Source organism: Falco peregrinus, chromosome 2, assembly GCF_023634155.1.
Source record: "Falco peregrinus isolate bFalPer1 chromosome 2, bFalPer1.pri, whole genome shotgun sequence".
Lineage (NCBI taxonomy): Eukaryota > Metazoa > Chordata > Aves > Falconiformes > Falconidae > Falco > Falco peregrinus.
The window spans coordinates 66,456,299-66,479,093 of NC_073722.1; the positions used below are offsets into that span (position 1 = coordinate 66,456,299).

At 42.7% G+C, this 22,795-nt stretch overlaps 1 protein-coding gene across 7 annotated transcripts in view; it reads right to left on the reverse strand.

The window, feature by feature from the left end:
- Positions 1-22,795, reverse strand: part of CSGALNACT1 (chondroitin sulfate N-acetylgalactosaminyltransferase 1) — a 47,893-nt gene that overhangs the window by 1,996 nt on the left and 23,102 nt on the right. For 2 of the 7 annotated variants that reach the window (XM_027787746.2, XM_055795243.1), the window contains 8 exons: positions 20,473-20,519; positions 18,853-19,109; positions 16,297-17,213; positions 6,158-6,374; positions 4,857-4,958; positions 3,883-4,061; positions 3,373-3,467; positions 192-273 (listed from right to left, as the gene is read on the reverse strand). In XM_027787746.2, coding sequence (XP_027643547.1) covers positions 192-273; positions 3,373-3,467; positions 3,883-4,061; positions 4,857-4,958; positions 6,158-6,374; positions 16,297-16,930 — 1,309 coding nt within the window. In that variant the 5' untranslated portion in view covers positions 16,931-17,213; positions 18,853-19,109; positions 20,473-20,519. Of the gene's footprint in view, positions 1-191; positions 274-3,372; positions 3,468-3,882; positions 4,062-4,856; positions 4,959-6,157; positions 6,375-16,296; positions 17,214-17,301; positions 17,375-18,852; positions 19,110-20,472; positions 20,520-21,586; positions 22,287-22,795 lie in introns of those variants that run through there. The other 5 variants (XM_055795244.1, XM_027787752.2, XM_055795245.1 and 2 more) reach the window with 4 other exon arrangements.

Below are 22,795 nucleotides of genomic sequence, written 5' to 3' on the forward strand. Positions count from 1 at the left end.
AATTGCTTTATTTGTGCTGAGCAGTGCTTGGATTCTGGTAACCTCTATGGCACCTACAAATAGTCTGAACACCTAACCAGAGCACTGCTGCAAATTAGAGCCACAGACACACTGGCCAAGGAAAGGGAAGCTGATAACAATTTGGTATGTTTCAGTAAAAAGGCAGACATATTGGAGTGTATTTTTCTTACCTATATTGATAAAATCAGATCTGTACTGGCAGGTCATCCCAAAACCAAAGTCTCTCCAAAATCCAGTTTCTTTTTTAATAACCTGCAAGGAGGCAAAGGAATGTTTATATGGGAGCAGAAATGTTTTCAGTGTGAGCAGCACAGAAGTCCCTGAACGTGGTCAGAAATAGGAGCAACTTCCCTCTTATTCTTCCCTATGTAAATCCATGGCTGATCCTGAAACAATTTTTGTAGATATTCATTGCCTGTTTCTGCCCCCCAAAAACAGCCGCATCATTACCTAGCATGGATAAACTCCCTTGATACAGAACTATCAGGTTTCGTTCCACTCCTGCTGTTGTAAATCAAGTGGAGCAATATCACATCACTCTCTGGAGTTTGCTTCTTCACAGGCAAATCCAAAATTGTTAGTTTCTGCTAACAATCCAATGTAAGAAACATAGGGGTAAACCAGGGAAGCCAGACTCTGCTGTAGAGGAGACGGTGGTATCTGGATTGTGGACCACAAGAGCTCTGGAAGAAAACAGTGGTTCTAACCTGATTGCATAGCCGACAGCTTTTTGATTACCTTAATTTTGACAAAAATTAGGAAAGCGGTAAGACTAGTTCTCCATTACAGAACTGCTAAATCCAGCTAAAATTGATGTCCAGAAATGTCAGGTGGAGATATACATCCCATAAAAGCCTTTGTAATAATGAATGTTCAGTCTACATTATTGAGATGGACCATGAAAACATGATGTATTACAGATAGAAAATCAGAGCAGTGAGAAACCATGGCTGTCATTTTCAAAAGCAGATATCCAAGTACAGATCCCTAAGGTCCTAAGCCACGTGAGTGACTTGAGAGTGACCTGGTGAGCCATCCGCGAGTTTCAAGGGACAGGGACAGGTATTTAAATCCTTTAAGCAAGTCAGCAGTACTTCACACTTTTGAAGGTCTGGTTACAAACCTACCCCTTGGCAGCTATTTTGAAAAATTTGGCTTCATTTGTGACACAGTTACGAAGATGAGGAGACAGAATTTCCGTTTCTAGATTTACGAATCCCAGTGTTACCTTTACCAAAAAATTCTTTTCCAAAATAGTCTCTCCTGATTTCTCGTTCATGCCTTCCCTTTTTGTTCATAACCCTTGACACTCCAATGTCTTTTTTTCATTTTACTGCTCGCATTGCTCTCTCTTTTCTCTTTTCTCATTTCTCATTTCTCCTTTCCTTGAAAAAGCAAAGCCACTGCATAAACCAATTAAAAGGAAACAAGACTGCATCTTTCAGGTCTGTACTAAGAAATCCCCATGATGATGCCCTTACAGTAAGCTACTTCTATGCATTAGCATTATTATTTCCCATTACTGCAAGTGGCTGCTGCACAAATCAAATTATTTCAAAGATTTCTGAAGGCATTTTTTCTCAGCAGCTTGAGTACCAAGACAGAGACCTAACACTGTCTTGTTTTAATGGCACAGATCTGGCCTCATGCCTGAGAACTAATGTGGGCTGAAAATATAAAAATGTACATAAAAATGAGATTGGCAGTACTAATTTAAACCAAGAAGCTTTTCTGACATAAGCATCATATTTTATGATTCAAATATTAGCCATAACTATTTGCAAAATCCTGATAATATACTTTGTGGAATTTATGCTAGCTTGAGAGCTAAACTCTGTTTCATTTCCTAAGCACAGTGCTTACAAGCCTAAGGATCCCTGATGGGCTCTCATCAGAGAGAGAAGAGCTAATATAAATCCCATGGTATTATCAGAACATGTCTCCTCAAGAGAAAAACAACAACCCACAACAGAAAGGATTTTCCAGACTCTTGAGTAACAGACTTTCTAGCTACCTGTTGGATAACACAGGGAGCGGTAGACAAAAAAATATTTTGAATGGACTTTTCAAACTCTCATTCTTGATTTTTCTAGAGTGACTGCACAAGGTGAGGGTAGAGATGACAGAAGACTGGACTCAGACCCCTAGTGATTTTCTTCAGCTGTGACTGTTGCTGGGCTCACAACACCCCTAATTTTTACCTACTGAGAACAACAATCAAAGCTGGGATGCTCTGGGGACAGTGTACAGCCTGGGACAGGATGAACCCTGACAGGTGCAGTGCCTGGCAGTAAGAGGGGCAGCTGTGGCAGGCTGGGACCTGACCCAGAGGAACTGAATGAAACTGCATAGTTGGCTGATGCTTCAATTTGAAAATTCAGCCACTTAACAGAACTAGCGGGAAGAGACCTGTGACCTGCTGACTCTGGAGAGAAGCGAGTGTGGAGGGTGTGGATAAATGGAAAGCCACCACTTGGATCACTCCTTCAGCTTCAAGACAATGCAATGCCACAGCACAAGAGAATGGAGAATAGCATCTGCAGCAATGCCAAGCAATAGCAATAGCTCTGCCACTAGCACTGATCTGAACCTCTAGTCTGCGTACTCTGCTTCTTCCTCACAACAGCTTCCTCTTCATCAAGGAGATTCACCTGGGTCCAACTAGATTTTTAATCTTATGTCTTATGGTGATGGTTTTACAAATCTTTGTTCTCATATCAAAGATAAGCAGGTGAGATGGAAATCAGTGGAGTTATGCTGTGTTATATCCATGCCAGATTAAAGCCAGAAGGGACAGCTCCAAAAATGTCATTTGACTCTGAGACAATGTGGTACGCTTCAGAAAGTTTAGTCATGAACTGTGGGATGGGAAAAGCCATTGTAAGTGTTCAAGTGGGGGAATAACTGTGACAGTCCCCAGTATTCTGTTTTCACTGACTTTCTAAGGGTAACTATGCTTTTTACAAATGTCAGCTCTTCAAGATGCAAGCAAAAAAACTATTCAGTGCAAGGAAGACATGAGAGCAAGATCAGGGACTATGATCCCAAGACGGCAAACCATGGAGGAATTGTTTGCTAATTAGAAAACCCCTTCTGGTAGAGAAGCAGACACAGTTTAAATTCTTAGTTTCCATGTATAAAACACCAAACCAGGGTTAAAATAAATGGTACTAAGATACCTCCCTGAGATACTTAACTGCAAGAACTCACAGTTAGGTGACTGCTGTGTGACACTGCCTGTGTGGTAGTCACTGTGCACAAGGAATACGGAAATGCTACTCAAGAGCACAAGTACCTTTAAAAAATACTGTGTCCAAATAAAAGCAGACATTCAGAGAAGCATGTACTTACCAGCTGCTGTTCTAAAGATGGGATGGAATCATGGTGGCCATAAATTATACTGGGGTTATACTGGCTGAAGAGAACAGGATAAAACACCTTCTTCCCTGGAAATGACAATTGGTTATTTTTTTTAAAAACTGTATAGAACACACTTCTCTCTCACACAAGATGCTGTCTAGGCCAGACCAAATCCAGACAAAGTCACACTAGTTTTGGACTGAGCCTATGTTCTTTGCATGAGAATGTGAATATAAGGATATAATTAACAAAAGATCCTGTTTCAGAAAGCACAGGTGCTGAAGGCAAGAAATTCAATCACAGTGGGAGCGGGAGCGTCATAACTTTTCAAAAGCCAACCAGCAATGGAATTTTTATACATGTCTTAATTAGTCCTGTGAGTTTCAAGAATGATCTACAGCAGTTTCGTTACCAACTCAAAGGCGAGAATACTCTGGTGAAGGCTGTTACACAATAGGTAAAAACCTGTTGAAAGATAATACACTTCATGAGTATCAGTACCTGGCTGTGTGTTCAATCTACAGGAGTTCAGGAATTCAGCTGTGAAGTATATGTCCACGTCACAAAAAAAGAGAACAACATTGTTTCCTTTCCAAAATCGAGCACCAACATCTAATCCTTTGCCCCTGGAAAATTCTTCATTCAGCTGGATGAAGGTGAAGTTCTTGAAGTTGGCTGACCTAGAAGAAGGAAAATATTCAGCAACTTACCCTGTCCTTCCAGGTGTTAATAGAAGGGTGGGGCAGGAACCCAATATGAAACAATTCACCTAGAAATCCATAGTCTCACAGAGAGCAGTTTGAGGGAAGACATGTCCTCTTCTAGTCTTGAGATTTCCACTATATCTACATTCAAAGCTGGATTTGTGCACTCCTATGCTAGCATTTCTATCACAGACATTTTTCGGGCACACATCACAAAAATCCCCACAAGGCTTAGATGGACAAAAATATCTTTAGTAGGCAAATATAACATACCTGTGGTTGTACTACTGTATCTATACAAGGGTCTTCTTCCCACGTGGAGATGATAACAAAAGGCTACATTGCCACATGATCTTGACAACACAGCTATGCAAGCAAACACGATAGACCAAACCTGGCCAAAAGCATCTAGTTCCTTGTGCTCTACCAGTCTGCACCTGCCTTTGGAAGTCAACTTTCAGTCCTAACAGTTAAGCCACTTTCAAAAGCACTAAAGAAGTTACCAGTGTGAAAAAAAAAAAAAAAAAGCAAGCAAGCTGCACAGAAGCAAATTCAGTAAAATCTCTGCGGTTCTAAAAACCAACATCACAAAACCACAGATATGGGGCTCAGGGTAACACCATTTTTATCTGACACAAAAGAAAGCAAGCTGTTTTCTCCAGTGCAGTTTAGAACTTTGTGGCACAACTATGAGTTTGGACAGCTACCTGGTCTCCAATTCATGGTACAATTCCTGTGCATGAACAGCACGTCGCCTATTTAGGTACTTACTTGGAGGTATTTTCAAGTATTGATTTGACTTCATTCATTTGTTCTTTCCCGAAGTAAACTACAGTGAGGTGAATTCTCCCATCCTGCTGCATGCCCATTTCCCTAGAGAATAGAGACAAATTTGTGACTTGTCCCAGAAGATAGTTTTCTTCAATAACCTGCACCTACTGGGGAAAGCAGAGTAGGGTGAACCTTGGAAGGCATTCCTGAGGGCACAATTCACTGACAGAGATCCTGGTCCTGATAAAAGGGCTCACTGCCTCTTGTCAGATGGGACAGAAGACTATCTTTCAGGCAGATTAGGAAAAAACTCTCTAAGTAGTGTTTGTTATATTAATAGGAGGACTCTGTTAAAACAGCCCATCCAGCTCAGCAGTAATTCCAGCACTTAGGAGAATATGAGAAGGGGAATTTTAAAGAAGCTATACATACCCTACCTGTTAACCTTCATTTTTTGTAACAGATATTCCAGAGGATCTTTGGCATTCTGCTATGAAACATTTACTAAAATCTGAGTATCAACCAGAGATCAAGCCAGTAGCCTAAGGGTAGGACTAATCTGAACAAATGCTAGACATCATGCCTCACTTCCACAAAGTTTAGTCAGCAAGGGTTCATCTATAATCAGCAGAGAAATCAGCATGACCAGAGGGTAATTTCTCCCATCCTAAACCAAGCGTCTATCAGATGGCTAATTTAGACAAGGAGCCTATTTTTAGGTGGCTGTAATTAGGCAAAACAAATCCAATTGTAAAAGTCAGTATCTGTTGCTAACAGTCTTTTCTGGGCAGCTATTTAAACTACATCTCAATTACATTCTCTCTCCAAACATCATCTCCGTGCTGAAAAATAAAATAAATTTAAAAGCAACTATTTCTGTTGTTCAAATACATTTCCTTCTTGCCTTTTACTGCCTTAATTTTTTCACTAATAGGGCTTGGCAAAGTGTCTGGAAGCACTAATTCCCTTTTTCCTTAGAAATGTTGCTTTACAGCTAATGGCAGTAAATTCTCATGTTGCCACAGTCACATGTGCCCCAACAAAACAGACTGAGACACATAAGCCAGGTACATACAAACCAGAAATCCTGATGACAGGAATATAATTGCTTTTACTGCTAATCACAATGCATTAAGCAGCCAAATGCCTTTCAGTCTCTATAATCTTAAAAATTACTTAGTGGCACAATGAAACGTTATGTGAAAGTAACATGATTTTTACTGAGTGAGGCCTTAATAACTCCTGAAATTGCATCTTTCCAAGCAAGAAAAAGCAAAGGCAGCACTGGAACGGAAACCCACCTGAAATTCTGCATGAATTGCCGAAATTTGCTGGCTCTCTTGGCCAATGGCACAATGACATTAATGAGTGTGTCAGCCATATTGACATTTTCATGTTTCACTTTCATTACAGGACCAAATGGCCGGAATAAAACAATCTTCTTGAACTGATGTTTTGTGTCTCCTTTGAAAGACAGCTCATACAATGTGCCTTTGTCTTTTTCTGTGCGGTAGATCCCTTTGTGAAAACAAGAGAAGAGGTTTTGGATTAAAGTTGGGCTTCTGGGGAAAAAAAAAGGTGCAGTTATCATGTGTTACACCTAAGCTGAAAAGGCAGAAGAGGCATGAGGTACTTACTTTTAAGCCAGTACACAATGTGCCACCACTTGAAGGAGGCTGTCACTCTGGCAGGGACACAGCCCTGGGTTGCAGGAGCTATTTGGTATTCTTACAGGCACATTCCTAGGCTTGGCTGAGTTGCAAACCCCTGAAGGTTACCAATTGCTCACACTCAGAATAACCCAGCAGACATACTGTCCTTATTTTTCAGACTGCTCCAACTGCACACTGCAGGCATGCATGGTAATGGTGATGAAGAGAGACTGCGAAAGGCAGCCTACCTCTCTGCAATATGAATTATTAGGCCATCTCCCAGAAAAGCAATTTCCTGATGAGCACATTCATTTCCTCCTCTCTGGGAGGTTCTGTGGAAAGTCCCCTAATAAAACTATGTAACCAGGCCCCAGCAGCCATCAACTTCACCCACTGCCAATCAGGAAAAAAACTCTCCTGTTACTCAGTTTTCAAGGGACTTTTATTTCCTTTGTGGCAACGATGCCCAGTCCTGCACAAGGAATGGTCTGCAAGGACGACACTATGGACTTTGTCAGAGGTTAGACCCAGGGCACAATCCTGCATTAGACAGTCTTCAAGGATATTTAATTCATACAAGCATATACTTATTTCCTTTATGGAATAAACTTTTAACATACTTGATGAGTAAAATTGGTCCCATGCTGAGGGCTGGCATGAACTATAAAAGTATTGGTCATGCCCCGCCAAAACACTATTCTGATACCTTAAATGAAATGAAGTTGGCAAAAAGGCTATAGGTTTTACCCCCTCTAAATGACACTTCAGTCCCTACAGTGCATACTGAAATAATCTGTTGGGAATCTGTTATGGGCCACCCACCCAGGATGAAGAGACAGATGAAATATTCCACAAGCAGCTGGGAGAAGTCTCACGATCGCCAGCCCTGCACAGCCAGTCAGGGAGTCAGCCAGGGGGATGCCCCGCGGGACCTGCTGTTTACAAACAGGGAAGGACTGGGGTTCGATGTGGTGGTCAAAGGACATCCTGGGCACAGTGATCATGAGATGACAGAGTTTTTGACTCTCAGAGAAGTAAGGAGGGGGGTCAGCGAAATCCACTTTGGACTTCCAGGGGGGCAACTCTGGCCTGTTTAGGAGCCTGGTTGACCGTCCCTTGGGAGGCAGCCCTGAAGGGCCGAGGGCACCAGGAAGGCTGCACGTTCTCCAAGGAAGTCTTACAGGCACAGCAGCAGGTCGTCCCCATGTGCAGAAGGATGAGCCGGCGGGGAAGACTGGCCTGGCTGAACAGAGAGCTCTGGCTGGAACTCAGGGGAAGAAGGAGAGTCTGGCACCTTTGGCAGAAGGGGCAGGCAGCTCCGGAGGACTGTAAGGATGTCACAAGCTTATGCAGGGCAAAGATCAGAGGTGAAAAGCCAGCTAGAACCTGGGCTGGTTGCTGCCATAAAAGGTAATGAAAAATGTTTTTACAAATACATTAGAAACAAAAGGAGGGCCAAGGATAACGTGCATCCTTTCCTGGATGCTGGGGGTGGGGGGGGAACATTACCACCAGGAAAAGGCTGAGGTACTTAATGCTTTCTTTGCCTCAGTCTTTAACAGCAAGACCAGCAAGTACCCTCTGGGTACTCAGCCCCCTGAGCTGGAAGGCAGAGACGAGGAGCAGAATGAAATCCCCACAGCCCAGGAGGAAACAGTTAGTGACCTGCTGCTTCACTTAGACATGAATAGGTCTATGGAGCCAGATGGGATCCACCCGGGGGTACTGAGGGAGCTGGTGGAGGAGCTCACCAAGCCACTCTCCATCATTTATCAGCAGTCCTGGCTAACTGGGGAGGTCCCAGAAGACTGGAGGTTAGCCAGTGTGACACCCATCTACAAAAAGGGCAGGAAGGAGGATCCAGGGAGCTACAGGCCTGTCAGCCTGGCCTCAGTGCCGGGGAAGGTTATGGAGCAGACCAGCCTGAGTGCCATCATGCAGCACATGCAGGACAACCAGGGGATCAGTCCCAGCCAGCGTGGGGTTATGAAAGGCAGGTCCTGCCTGACAAACCTGATCTCCTTCTATGACAAGATGACCTGCCTAGTGGATGAGGGAAAGGCTGTGGATGTTGTCTACTTAGACCTTAGGAAAGCCTTTGACACCATCTCCCACCGCATTCTCTTGGAGAAACTGGCTGCTCATAGCTTAGATGTACTCTGTGCTGGGTTAAAAGCTGGCTGGGTGGCTGAGCCCAAGGAGTGGTGGTGAATGGAGTTACTTCCAGCTGGTGTCTGGACACAAGCAGCATTCCCCAGGGCTCAGTACTGGGGCCAGTCCTGTTTAACAACTTTATCAACGATCTGGACAGAGGGATCAAGTGCACCATCAGTAAGTTTGTAGATGACACCAAGTTACAGAGGAGTGTTGATCTGCTTGAGGGTAGGAAGGCTCCGCAGAGGTCAGGCTGGACAGCGGGGCCAAGGCCAACTCTATGGAGTTCAACAAGGAGAAGTGCCAGGTCCTGCACTTGGGTCACACCAACCCCACACAGCGCTACAGGCTTGGGGCAGAGCGGCTGGAAAGCTGCCTGGGGGAAAAGGACCTGGGGGTGCTGGCTGACAGCCGGCTGAACATGAGCCAGCAGTGTGTGTGTCCAGTGTGCCCAGGTGGCCAAGGAGGCCAACAGCATCCTGACTTGTATCCAAAACAGTCTGGCCAGCAGGACTAGGGCAGTGGTCGTTCCCCTGTAGTCGGCACTGGTGAGGCCACACTTCAAATACTGTGTTCAGTTTTGGGCCACTGCAAGAGGGACATTTTGATGCTGGAGCGTGTCCAGAGAAGGAAAACGAGGCTGGTGAAGGGTCTAGAGCACAAGTCTTATGAAAGGCAGCTGAAGGAACTGGGGTTGTTTAGTCTGGAGAACAGGAGGCTCAGGGGGGACCTTATTGCTCTCTACAACTGCCTAAAAGGAGGTTGTAGACAGGTGGGGGTTGGTCTCTTCTCCCACATAACAAGCAATAGGACAAGAGGAAATGGCCTCAAGTTGCACCAGGGGAGGTTTAGATTGCATATTAGGAAAACTTTCTTCACTGAAAGGGTGGTGAAGCATTGGAACAGGCTGCCCAGGGAGATTGTGGACTCACCACTCCTAGAAGTGTTTAAAAAACACATAAGATGCAGTGCTTAAGGACATGGTTTAGTGGTGGACTTGGCAGTCCTGGGTTAATGGTTGGACTTGATGATCTTAAAGGTCTTTTTCCAACGTAAAAGATTCTCTGATTCTATAAAGCTTTTTCATAGTTTGATCTGTTAGGTTTAAGAAGGAATAATTAAATGTTAATTCTAACTACTTGTTAAACCACTGTAAATATCCTAACAACTTCATCAGTAGAAGAGTATAGTTGCATTGTCTTCCATTGCTTACAGAAACTCAAGAGACAAGCAAAATATGTCTGGAAAAAAACTACGCTTGACTTGTTTCTTCTTTTTTTCTCTCCCCAACTGGTTTTGAAGGACAGCTTGATGAAAATACTGGGTTTTGTGGTTTTGTTTGTTTTTGGTTTTTTTTTTTAAATTCTTAGTCATTCCTTGATATGTAACATCGCTGTGCATCTAACCCATAGACTGACAGTTCTGCCTATAATTCTTGTGAAGGTCTGGGTCAAAGGTTTCTTTGTACAGCAGCGTAACATAAGCTCTTAATCTTGTATTGTAGCTTTTACATTGGTATGCCCAGAACATCTGAAAGATTAATGAGGTGTGATTTTATCTGGCCAGGTTCTGTGCACTCTCTTATCTTCACTATCACTCCATAAGTGTTTTATTTTTAATGAACACTTCAGTTGGTTAATACTATATGCAGATTTACTGATCTGTTATTCACTTCATGTTTTATTTTTAATATAAGCTGATTCAACAAATACTCCAATCCTGCCTCCAGCATAATGGATTAATCTAGTGAGACAGCAGTTCCATCATTCTTGTACTGCTAGTCTTTTAAAGCCGTGCCCTTGAATTCCCCTAGCTTTTTCGATACAGTCTGCCCAAGGTGCAGACCATGAACTACATCTGTGACTGAACTTGAGCCTGCACTTGAGATCATCTGAATGGTGACCTAATAGTCCCTGCATTTCCTTCTCCTGGTGGCCAGAGAATGGAAATCTGCACCTTTGAATTCTGCTCACCCATTTATTCTTACAGAGAGCCTGCTGATGGTCCAAGTGTGTTGCTGGGAGCGCTCATTTACTCAGGCACTTTTTGAACACAAGTCTTGCCAAGGAAGTTAGTATTGTGGAAGGTTAAGGTAGCCTTTTGACATTAAACTGAACAGAAATCTATATTAAATCTGATTTGCATTTTCTCTAGAGAGAAATACATAGGACTGTTTCACATGTTTGACAGCAAAGTGACATTTTTCATAACAAAGACCCAAATTAAATTAACCAATTTAATAGTATCTGCCATGCAACATCTCAAAGTCTTTGCTTCCACACCCTTTTCTACTCCAGACAAGAAACAATGACTCCACTTCCCCAGAGATATGTAGCCCATTTGTGGAATAAAGGAAGCTTTGCCAAATAAGCAAGAAACACCTTCAGAGCAGAAAGTACATTGTGACCCAAGGTGTCCCTCCTAGTGCTATACACACATCAACAGAGGCTGCTTCTAACTCTGCAGTTTTGTTCTTGTTGAGAACTTCTACTACAGCTAAAAACAAGCAACTTAGGTGAAGGCAAGGTTCCCTTGCACAAAATGGTAATCCAAGAATTTATAATCCTCACATACCATCTTGAAGAGAACTGTATGCAAGTTTAATGCATGTAATTAAATACGGTTATTCTTGACGCACATTTAAACCATTTGTTTTCCTTTTTGAAGTATCTTCTTTCCTTTTTAAAATATCTTCGAAGCAGAGAACAAAGTGATTTGCCCAAGGTTAGGCAGTGAGCCTTGGAAATGAGCCTGAATGTCTTGAGTCAGTCTGGGGACTCGCCCAGCAGAACATCCTGCCTTTCACAAGATTTTTTCATTTCCAAAGGTGCTACTTCACTTGTGCCATCAGGACTTATTATGATACAGAAAGATCATCAAGCAGCCTCATTTCTAAGAGATGAGCTACAAGGAGGGGAAAAAAGTAGTCTCAAAAAAGTAAAACAAAAAACCTCTTCCTGAAAAAGTTTTTCCTGAAATGAAAGCCTCGGAAAGGGTAGATGTTCACTATAAAAGAAGGTTAATTGATCATCTATTGCTTCCATTACAACAGCTGCATTTCAGAATATGCACCATTCCTTTCAGAAACAAGGAGAAAAGTCAAAGCCTTTGGAAACCTAACGTAAAAAAGTGAACAGGAGCTTTGGATCAGCAGAGACACAGGTGCTGAAATGAAGTAAAAGGGCAAGTGAGAAGTAAAACCACATCTGGGCTGAAGGGTTGACTAAAGCGCTGTAAGTGTCCAGTCTTCAGGGCAGCAATTCCCAGGGCTCTCTTAAGACATGGAAAATACCTGATCTCTATTCAACAAGGCAGGCAAACAAGTTTCAGACACGTGGAACTGATAACTAGCCAACAGCCATGCAACCTTAACAAAACACTGTTGAGTAGATGACAATTTTAGGCCGTTCCACAGAACAGATCATATGTTTCAGGTCTTCCACTATTAACAGAAACACTCCCTGGACCTGTGCTCACTACTTATATTCTATTGGACGTTGTAGGAACCACTATTAGGATCTACCAGCATTCATTGTCCCCATTTTAACTCAATATTATGGTGGTCATCTCACTACACATGCAGTAAAATACAACACCTTATCCTTTAAAGAAGAGCATCACCCTTTCTCCCAATAAGCTTCCAGGGCAAAACTGCATCAGGTAGCCCACCACCAGTAGCTATCAATTTGAGAAAGCAAAGCTATTCCTCTTCATTTGTCTCCAAGACCTTATTTAAAATGCCAGTCACTAGACAGCCACATACTTTAGGTAGGAAAACTTATGATACAGCATATTTGACAGTGCCATGGCAGGGCATTTCTGAAGCAATCGGGGATTTTTTGGAACTGTTCCTGTTGGGAAAGAATATCACCAGACAGTGATTACATTCACTTATGGAACACACTACTCAGGCTTGTCAGTGAAATATTGGAATAAAAATTCCAAATTATCATCTCCATCTTTGAGAAAATGAATTACTTCCCAATCTATTCAGCTTTGCTGCCATTTACATAAATTAATGACCAGAGCTATTATTCTGCCCACTGAGCAACTGGCTTTCTATTGGAAACAGAAAATTCCTTTGCCTGCTTATAATACACAGAAATTTCTCATCTTTTCCATGCTGTTTCTTACTAACTCCTCGTGGCAGAAAACCACTGAACTTGGTATACAAGTGGAAGGAATAAGGGGGAGAGGGCAGGATTATAGCAGCTGAACAGCTCAAGTGCCTCTGTGAAGAAACAAGCAGAACAGCAGCCAGACGGATACGTTTCGGGCCCCAGGGAGAAGGTGTGGTTCTCCTAGTTTTGAATAAGAAAAAATGGAAAATTCCACCACATGTCTCCTGGAAGGAGAACTGTCTGAGAATTCTATCCAAATTTCATGTAACAGCAAATCTGCTGAGAAGGAGTTTAGCTCAGATGTAAGATACTAGGGTCACAGTCTAATTCCCACGCACAAGTGGTTCTGTCTAGAAACTGCAGAGGATGCAACACTTATTTTAAGAGATCCCAGCCACAGAGACAAAACGATTCTCCCTAAATGTAAGAAATGTTTGAAGAAATATTTTCCCTCTGCAAAGACAAGAATAAAGGCACAAAATGGAAAAGAGGAAGACATCCAGACCCTAATCAAATTTATTGCACTCACCACCACCCTGCCTGTTGGAATGTTAGTAATGAAGTAATACTGATAGCAGATACCAGATGTGACCCACAAGAACAGAAAAATCCACAGAAGAGGCCCAAAACAAACAAGAATAACTTGTATCACTCTATATGCTGGTAAGACTCAGGATCAGCAACATGCTTGAGTAAAGCCAGTGTCATAGGCTTTGCTGAACAGGGCAGCAACAAAGACACAAGTCTCACATATCAAGGGCAGCCGTTCAGGTTTTGCATTCTGTCTCTGACCCCAATTACCTGATTTTCATTTCAGTACATCCCTCCACCTGCTCAACCTTAAGATGAGGGCAGTAGCCCACCTTTAACATATGAGATGCATACAGCTTTTGTGTGCTGTTACTGCTAAAGCAGCTGGAAGACAAAAAGCTTACAGGATTGAGGGTACTACCCAGTGCAGACCTAAGCCACACCTCCCAGAAAGCTCCAGCTACCCTGGGCAGTTCCAGAAAATGAAAACAGCTGGCTTTGCTGGCTGGTAACACCACTCACAGTTGCTGTGTTGCTGGATTGGTGCAAAGCTGCCAGAAGCTGCCATGGAATCCAGCCTGTTACTAACTTGTTGTGTAGGCAGTGGCACCTGCAGAGCACTGTCCCCAAAATAAGTTCTGAGTTCAAACCATACTTGAAATGTACAACTGGAATAGAAAACTCAGTCCTCTCTTCTGCTCAAGTTATACAGAGCAATGATTTGTTTGTGCTTTGATCCACAGTTTTGGATGTTCTCAGAGAATGGAGGATGGGGGAAAGAGACTGAGAAGAGATGACAGAGACTTTCAAAAGAACTCTGCAGGGAAATCTGCCTAGTCAGCTCTTTGTTTACAACCCTGATGCATGGATCCCTGCATTTGCAAACAAATCAGTTTGCACTGCTGAGTAAGAATGAGAATTTCTTACCTTGCCCCTACAGAACCAAAGGCCTGCCCTGCCGGGGAGGACACAAGGAAGGTTTCTTGAGCTGAGACTGAGCTGTACACAGGGCTCCAGTTTCTTGATCTCCAAGTTATGTGCAGGGCTTCCTCCCTCTGGAGTACTTCACCATGTATGTGAAAGCCAGCAAGGCCATTAGTGCATGAATAACCTCCACAGACCAGCACTGCAGTGTGCGTCCCTTCCCCATGCCTTTCCGGACACCAGATTCTGTTTTGTTCCCCAAGGACAGCACTAGTACCCAGACAAAGACCCTTGATTGTGCATGAAGGCAGCCTCTATGCAAAAGGGTAACTTTAATGGAAAATTAAGCAAAGCTGGTAAGAAAACATCTCCTTTCCCCTCACCCTCTCCCCACGAAAGAGCTGGTGCCAAACAGTCATACATGCTTGTTTGGCTTCTACAGTAAACAGTAGAAGCATATTTTGAAACGATACACTGAACAACAAACAGAAAGGAGGAGACTGGAAGCACGTACCTCCACGATGCATTCAAATACTGGCATCCAGCAGCACTTCCCAGTTCCCTGTCTGTGCATCAGTGCCACCTCTGTGCATGAGGAATTTGACTGGTGTGGAGGAAGTGCCTGGACCAGAGGGGAGCCAGGACCTGCCTCAACAAGATCTCCACAGTCTGTCTAAACAATTCATGCCCCTGCTGTGGGAGGCACCTGTCTGACTGTCAGGTATATCCCAGCATGACCTCAAGAACCTACTGTCTCTCGATACCACGACTGCTGGAGAAACATATACAGAAAGTAGAAATTAACAACCGGCCATTGCACAACAGCCATAGTTTGTCCTCACCACACGGAGGATGTATTTTGCTCTGCTCTATTCATAAATATCAGATGAAGAAAACAATCCACAGCAAAATCACTAGTGATGTGAGATAAGCATGGCGGCTTGTGTTCAGCACATTAGAGCAGTCACTCCATAAAAGGTAGGCATCTTACCCACATGCCCTCTAAGTCTGCAGCACAAACACCTGAAGATGAGGAAGACAAGTTCTTCCTCCTATATGAAATTCAGCTAGGTCAGCTGTGGATTAAATCTCACTTATAGACAATACTATTGAACAACAAGAAGGGAACATGCCGGTTCCTAGGAAGTGAAACTAGGACAGCCATATTACAAGTAAAAATGTAGCTCTCTTGTTGAATGAAAAACAGTTATGGGCCCTTGGAAACAAGATCTGTGAAATCTTATGTCACATCATGTTTCTGCCGCACATGTTCCTGCCCTTTTAACTCAGAGCTGCTGTCAGCAGGGGCTAACCTGAACAGATATCAACCACAGAGACATCACAACTCCTGGAACACATCTGGTGCCTGTGGCTGGCTGGGAAAAAGCAGCCCAACTGGAAACAAGCACGTACTTTGGATTTAGTGACAGAAGACATGAAGTAAAAACTGGTTGCTGTTAAAAGTGGCACTTTAAAAACCCACACTTTACTGTCTCAATATTATGTGTGAGAGCAAAGACTGCTCAGCTTATTTTAGAATCCAAGGGCTAAGATGGACCACTCCCAGTATAGGAGACACCCTGTAACGGCTAAGCTTTCCTAGTCATTTGAAGTTACAGGTGATACCAACTGAGTTACTGAGCTCCTCAGCTGCTCTCAAAACCTATCTTGCCACTCTGACAGAGCTGTTCAGGTGGAAGTAAGAGTAATATTAGCGTTTGGATTTAAACTGCAGTTGTCAGTCTTAACACTGGTAACAGATTTGTGATTGCAGCCTGGTCATTCACTTCTTGCCTTGTCAGTTCTGAGGCAAGCGCATGACTAGAGAGCTGTGAGTACACATTGGTGGTCACCACAAGAGACTGGGAGGCTCTGCTGTCACAAAGTTCTGTTCCCCAGGAAAGCTGCCATTCTGCAGTTGTGCCTGCTGGATCATAGCACTAGCACTGTCCCAAACATCTGTGCTCTGAGATAACACCCATCTCCCTCAGCAACAGTCACACCTGAAACCCTCACCAGCACTATGTGGACCTTCCAACCTGCTGTCTGCATACAAACCTTCAACAAAGTCAGAAGCTGTGTACACACGGTGCTTTGCGTTGCTGTCCCCCTCTGGATTGTTCAAACTCCCAACAGCTAACTCGATCACCTCTATCAACTCATCTCGCTTATCCTTCCTTACGGGTTTCTCTTCTGGATGGCGTGTCAGCCCTGTCTCCAGCTGGTACACCTTCTGCAAGGTAAAGCTCTCAAAAGGCACGGCTGCATACTCTGTTGACAGCTTAACACCGCTGTGCACCTCTGCTTTGTCTATTTGGGAACGGAGAAAAGCCAGCAGGTTAGCCTGGGCCTTCTCTGGGTTACTGTGGTCAAGCCGAATGTCCAAGGGGTCTGGGTACTGCTCCTGCACATTCTTAAGCTGCTCACTCCTGTGCTGGAGCTCAGCCTTCAGCTGGGCAATTTGTTTCTTCAAGCTGATGATGTAGTTGCGGTGTTGTTCTTCCTGCTCTTGCAGAATGGCTTCATATCCCTCCTTCACAGTTGGACTGTGTGCCCTGGGCAAGGCAAGCTGCTGGTTGTCAACCTTGGGTGTGCAAGCCAACATATAAACAATAGACACTGAGCAACAGGCCACCACCAGCAGGCCTACAAGTCGGGGAAGAAATAGAAAAAATCCTCGTCGGAGCATCATCTCTCAAAAAGCACAGTCTAACCCTACGCATGCAACAATTCTTATGTCCATGCAGTGCCACAGAGGCCCCTGGACTTGGAGTACTCTTACACAGATGCATGTATGTGCAGGAACTGGCTTGTCAGCTCTCTTAAAACATGTGCTCTGCCTCTGTATTGGGCTCTCTCTGATGTTTACCCAGCAGGACCAAAAGACAAGCTGTGAAGTAGACAGGACACCTCCTCATTCTCATGGCAACACCTACGCTGCTGCAATGTGATCAGGTGGTGGTTGATGGAGCCACCTGAAAGACAAATGACAAGGACAGTCATTCAGGCATGTTAGAATTTGGTCACTCAGTCCAGACCATTGAGAGTGTTGTAAGAATTTACCTCATTTCTCAACTGCTCTGGCGGATCTCAGTTGTGATGTGTTTGTACTAAAACCCAAAAGGTGCCAAGACTCCTATGGGAGAAATCCTGTATGCATACATTTAATTTTAATAACATGACTTGGCCCATTGCCAGTGAAAAACTAGTCCAGGCCTCAAAGTCTGCCATGCTTTAGAAATATTAGGAAGTCATCATCTGTTACTTTCTGGTCAGATGTTAAGGTGCTCTGTTCATTCGAGCAACAATGGCCCTCCAAGTATTCTCAGCTCTTGGAGAGCTCTAATTTTGAAGGCAGGCAGTCCCACAGCTAGTGCATACATTTCAGCCTCCAGGCATGTTATTCCAAAACACTGTTTGAACATATGAAGCCTGACTTGGAGCAGAAATTTGATAACCAAGAAACCAGAAACTGTTATCATGGCCAATTGATGCAACTAACATTGTTTGACATATCCTACCAGATGCTCCCACAAAACCCAAACAACTAGGGCCAAAATTTTTTCAGAAGCACTCGGACCAAGTCTTACTCAAAATCAGGAGAAACTTTGTTTCCATCTAGGAGACAGCCACCATTGCACACTATGTTATTATTTTAAGGCCCTCTTCTGTTTCTGATAACGTTATAAAAAGTCTTGCAACAATGTACAGTACTACTGTCTTTCCCACATAAGCTCTCTGCCCAGGACTGAAGACCACAGAGAAGGTTTAGGGAAAGCTGTCTTAGGTATTTTTAAAATAAGAGAAGTTAAAACTGGGAACATTATTATTTTTAGTAAGACTTCCTCAAGTATACTTAGAAACAGAAAAGAAAAATTAGATGACTGAATATAAATATTTATCTAGCTGTAAGCTACATTAAAACAATTGCACTGAGAACACTGCCAGTGTGATTTTCAAAATCCCTCAGTTTTGGCCCAAATCCATGCTGATGCAAGGAACTTCATCATTTATTCAGCTGACAGTAGACTTAGGCCAAGGCTGAGTACCATTCTAGATTACACAGTGATGCTGCATTGTTAGACTCAAACACAATCAAATTAACCCTTTGACACCCTCCCCTTGGATGCATGCTGACATCTTGACACTGCTTTTGACAATAGATTCATAGTCCTTTTAATCACGCATCCTTGCCAGCAGACCCTTCAGTAAAAACAGTTTAAGAGTTTCAGAATTTTCAGTTATTTCTAATCTTGAGTCAAAGTCTTCTACAGGACTTTTTATCAATTGCTACATGACTTCCCCCACCCTGTGTCTTGATTATTACTCTACATACAGCAATTATGTAGGGATATTTCTGATTTTTGAACTGTTATCAGTATTTTATCAGTCTGAAGAGCTTCTAGAAAAAAAAACCCACACTTTTAGAGTAGGAATTGAGGGGGCTAGAGTAAGCAATAAAAGTACTGCTGTGTTTTTCTCAAAGTAATGCTGAATGGCTATTATTTATAGGACTCTCCAGAGCATGTCAGCATTTTCCAAGGAAGAATTGTTCATGTTGAAGAAAATATTCAAGCAGCAGGAAAAAGGACAGGATGAAGTTGATGTCCTTACCTTTTTGTTGTGATCTTCTCTTTGAAACACCTTGGTCTGCTACAGCTACTTCTCAGCTTGCCACAATCATCTCCTGTTTATCTCCCTTCTTATGCCCTTCCCAGAAAATGCACATACTATAAAAAGCACTGTCAGCCTCAGAACACCTCTTCATTGCTTTCACATTAGCCAACTGCCTACATCTTCAGTCTGTCTCCTGTGTGGTGAAAGGCTGTAGTGGAGATGCTTCCTATGGATGCACTATAAAAGCTGGCCTCCTGCAATGTAAAGGAGCTTGTCAAAGCAGGGAAAATTAATCTGGGCATTTCTAACTCTACAACAGATACGGCTAGAAGACTGCAAGAAGGTAGTGTGCAGTGAGACAGGGTCAGGAAGTGGTGAGATGTAGTACATAACACACTGCTGTGCTTGTATGCTTCACTTCACACAATTAGTCCATTGACTGAATTGGCAGAAGCTGAACATCACTGAAAGGATTAGTTGTGCTAACATGGTATAAACTGAAATTACATCTCAATGGCTTAGATAAACACACAATTTCACTTCTATAACCTGCAACAGATTCGAGTTTTGGGTAAAGAGCTCTTCAAATGTTGACCTTAAAATATATGTCTGTGTATGTATATAGCTATCTTCACTAAAACATACTGGGTGTCTCTTCAGGGTACTTTTTTTTTTCTCCCTAGTTTTTTGGTTTGTAATCTCACCCATCAAAGATGCATATTTAAACCCACTTCAGGACAGTAAATTAACGGAGCTACTCTGTCATTTGAACCAGCATTGTTATAACAAGAAATTCAGGCCATGGGGATTTCCACCTTCTTCATGATGACTGGAAGCATCCTGACAACAAGCACTCATTACTTGTCTGTTGCTAGATCTTTCTTGTTAAATTGTACTGGTGGCTTTGGTGGCATTGCTTTACAGTGACTGACATTCAAATATACAGCTGTTACTGTAGTACTATCTCATGGGCATGCTTGTGAAAGCAGTCCCAACCCATGTCCGTGCCAAAAAAAGCAGATTATTTTAAGTCAGCACTGAAGGTGGTCACAGCTAAGGCATCTCAGCTGCACAGACAGTACCAGAAAGCCAAGGATGGTAACTCCTCCTAACAACTGTTCTGTTGATTTCATCAGACCTACACAGTTTCACACCAACTGAGAGAGCCTGAGATGAAGGGGACACAAACTGAAATGTCAGTTTTTTTCCTGGAACTGATAAAAACACCTCTGTATTTCACAGCAGTCAGCTGCACCAAGTAGTATCAGTCTATTTGCAAAGAGAAGCTTTAACGAATACACAGTGGTTAGTCTGGTAGCCGAGGAAAAGGACATTAATTCTAAAAAAGCCTCTGTTTGCAAAACCATCTTCAACCTCAGCTCGACCTGTTAGCCCAGCCAGAGGTCAGCCCAGCGCACAGAGGTGCCTTTTACTTGTTTTCGAAGAGCCAGGGCCCAAAAATATTCTAAACACAGAAACAGGTTCTGTCATCACTGTAAGTAAGCACTGTGTAAACAGCTCTGCACAATGGAGGGTGCTGCACCCATAGGGAGTGGCAAAGAAGAAAGTTGGTTGATTTGAAATTTGGCATGGTATGCACCCACCACTGTTACTCACCAGCATCTGGATTTTTAATGGACTGTAGAGATACAGGAAATCTGTCTCTGCACAGAAAAGACAACATATTTCAAGCTTGAATTTTTGACTCCCAAAAACCAAACTGAGAATTTGCACAGAGGAAAGGGACTCAGAACAATATATCTCTGTATATGTGTATATGTATCTCCCCTCTGAGCTCCACATTATCCTTCCTCTTCAAGTTGAAGACAGAAACGAATGGCAAAAGAACAGTCACGTTCAAAGCAGCAGTAATCTCTCAGCACATATGGCATGGCCAATGCCAAATAATTCCATATTTTCAATACTTTATGACACAGCTTCCTATTGCAGGTGTAACTCAGACTGGCAACTACCATTTTAGCTCACAAAACTTTTTGAAACTCCTTTTTTTTTTTTTTTAATAGAGGCAGTGAATGGCAGAAACTGCAATTAGTTTTCGTGTAGGTGTTTGAAACATCTTCACTGAAAAGCGGCACAAGTCATAGTGAGATTTCACTAGAATCATATTAAATCTCCAAAATGAGGAGGAAACAGATGTTTCACCATACGAAAAAAAAAAAGACGTTCTGCAGCCACTTGGCATTTGCCTTGAACTTTTTAATTACAAGGACTGTGCATAGCCCTGCAGACAAATCAGTCTGCTGTAAATGTTAGGGACAAGATTTTTTCCCCTTAGCCCCCCAACAGGAATTCAAGCCACTCAGCAGAATGGGACATGTCACAGGGATTAAAATTTAGTCTCACACAAATGTTTAAGGTGCATGTGGAAGAAATGCAAAAAGAAATTACTTCTTTTCAATGCCAAATCATGATTTTCCAATTACTTCTCAGCCCAGTTCATCTGCCCAGGGATGAATTAAAAAAAAGGCTGAATCTAGAAAAGAACCTGTCTGATAAACTAACTGGGTGCCACCTTCCTAGCCTTCCTGTATTGTCCCCTGTTAAGAACCACACCACTGCTCCCTCTTGGGTTGACACACATCCCAAACAAACCACTTAAAATCCTAACATCTGTTTTGCAATTGATAGAGCACTCTGAAGATATTGTTAAGAAACAGTGTCCAGAATCAAAATTCTAAATGCCAATATCTGAAGACAGTAGACAACTTACTGTAAAAATCTTCATTTCCTAATCTTTGATTCCAGAGTCATCTTCAGCAGATGATCTTACTTGGATTGCCACACATACTCTCAAAAAGAAAAGGCTCGGCATCCTGCCCACAGAAAGACAACTACACTGCTCCCCTCTATAATTAACAATTACAATGTGATCATCTTGCAAATAGGTTACAATAACTATTAGAAGCATCTAAAACAAACCAAGAAACCCTCAAAACCATTAATGTTCCTGGAAATACTGTTTTCTTCTTGTGAGGGAACTGGGAAGTGACTGGTTTTACACTCAAGATACAGTTACAGACTTCTCACTGTGAAAGTTACAAAACCAATGCAGAAGCTATAACTTTTCCCTTCATTAGTACTCTAGACCCTGGTGATGCTAATTTAATTGGCTCCCTCTTATCAAGGTAAATCAGTAATTTCACCTAACAGCACCATCTGCCATGCCACTTCAGCTGAGTTCTGAGGTCCATGTGTACTTGCATTGGACCATCCACTTAACACGCGGTCTCAATGCTCGTGAAGGTGACTTTCCCAAAGGCAGTCCAGAACAGAAATCAAGCAGCACTCTGAAAGCCTTCCGCTGTTACATGCAGTAAACATGCCAGAGTTGTTTCAGCTTTTACAGTAGTCATTATTTCTATTACAGTAGAAATTCAGTAATAATAATTTATTTTATAGTATCATTATTTCTATTTTAAAAACCTCTCAAAGGGGTCTCTCTGTCCTCCCAGTGCATTAACTTCATTGTTTATTATAAAAAAGAACTCTTATTTTAAATAACTGTAACAACACTCCCAGAACTGATTTCTCTCCCCCAGAACAAAGTTATCTGTGAAAGACTTGGCAGTTTTCCACAGGTAAATAACCAGGAATTGCAGGAGTCTATATTAGGAAGGTTATTTTTTGTATAAGATACTCAGATTTTCACCTTATAATCACAACACACTACCCCTCTTTCCTAAATACACTGGCTTGCTGTGTATAAACCCATACATCCTTAACAGAATTGTTAGATGGGGGCACTATAGCACACTTTCAAAAGCCTTTACAGAACTTCCCTGGAAATTTCCACCACTGTATTTATCCTCCAGCAGGCAACGTGACAGATGCGTGCCTTGTCAAGCTCCAAAAAGAAAGCACAGAGAAGAGATAACAAGGATGCACATCTGCTTCAAAGATGCTGTGACTCTCAAAGACC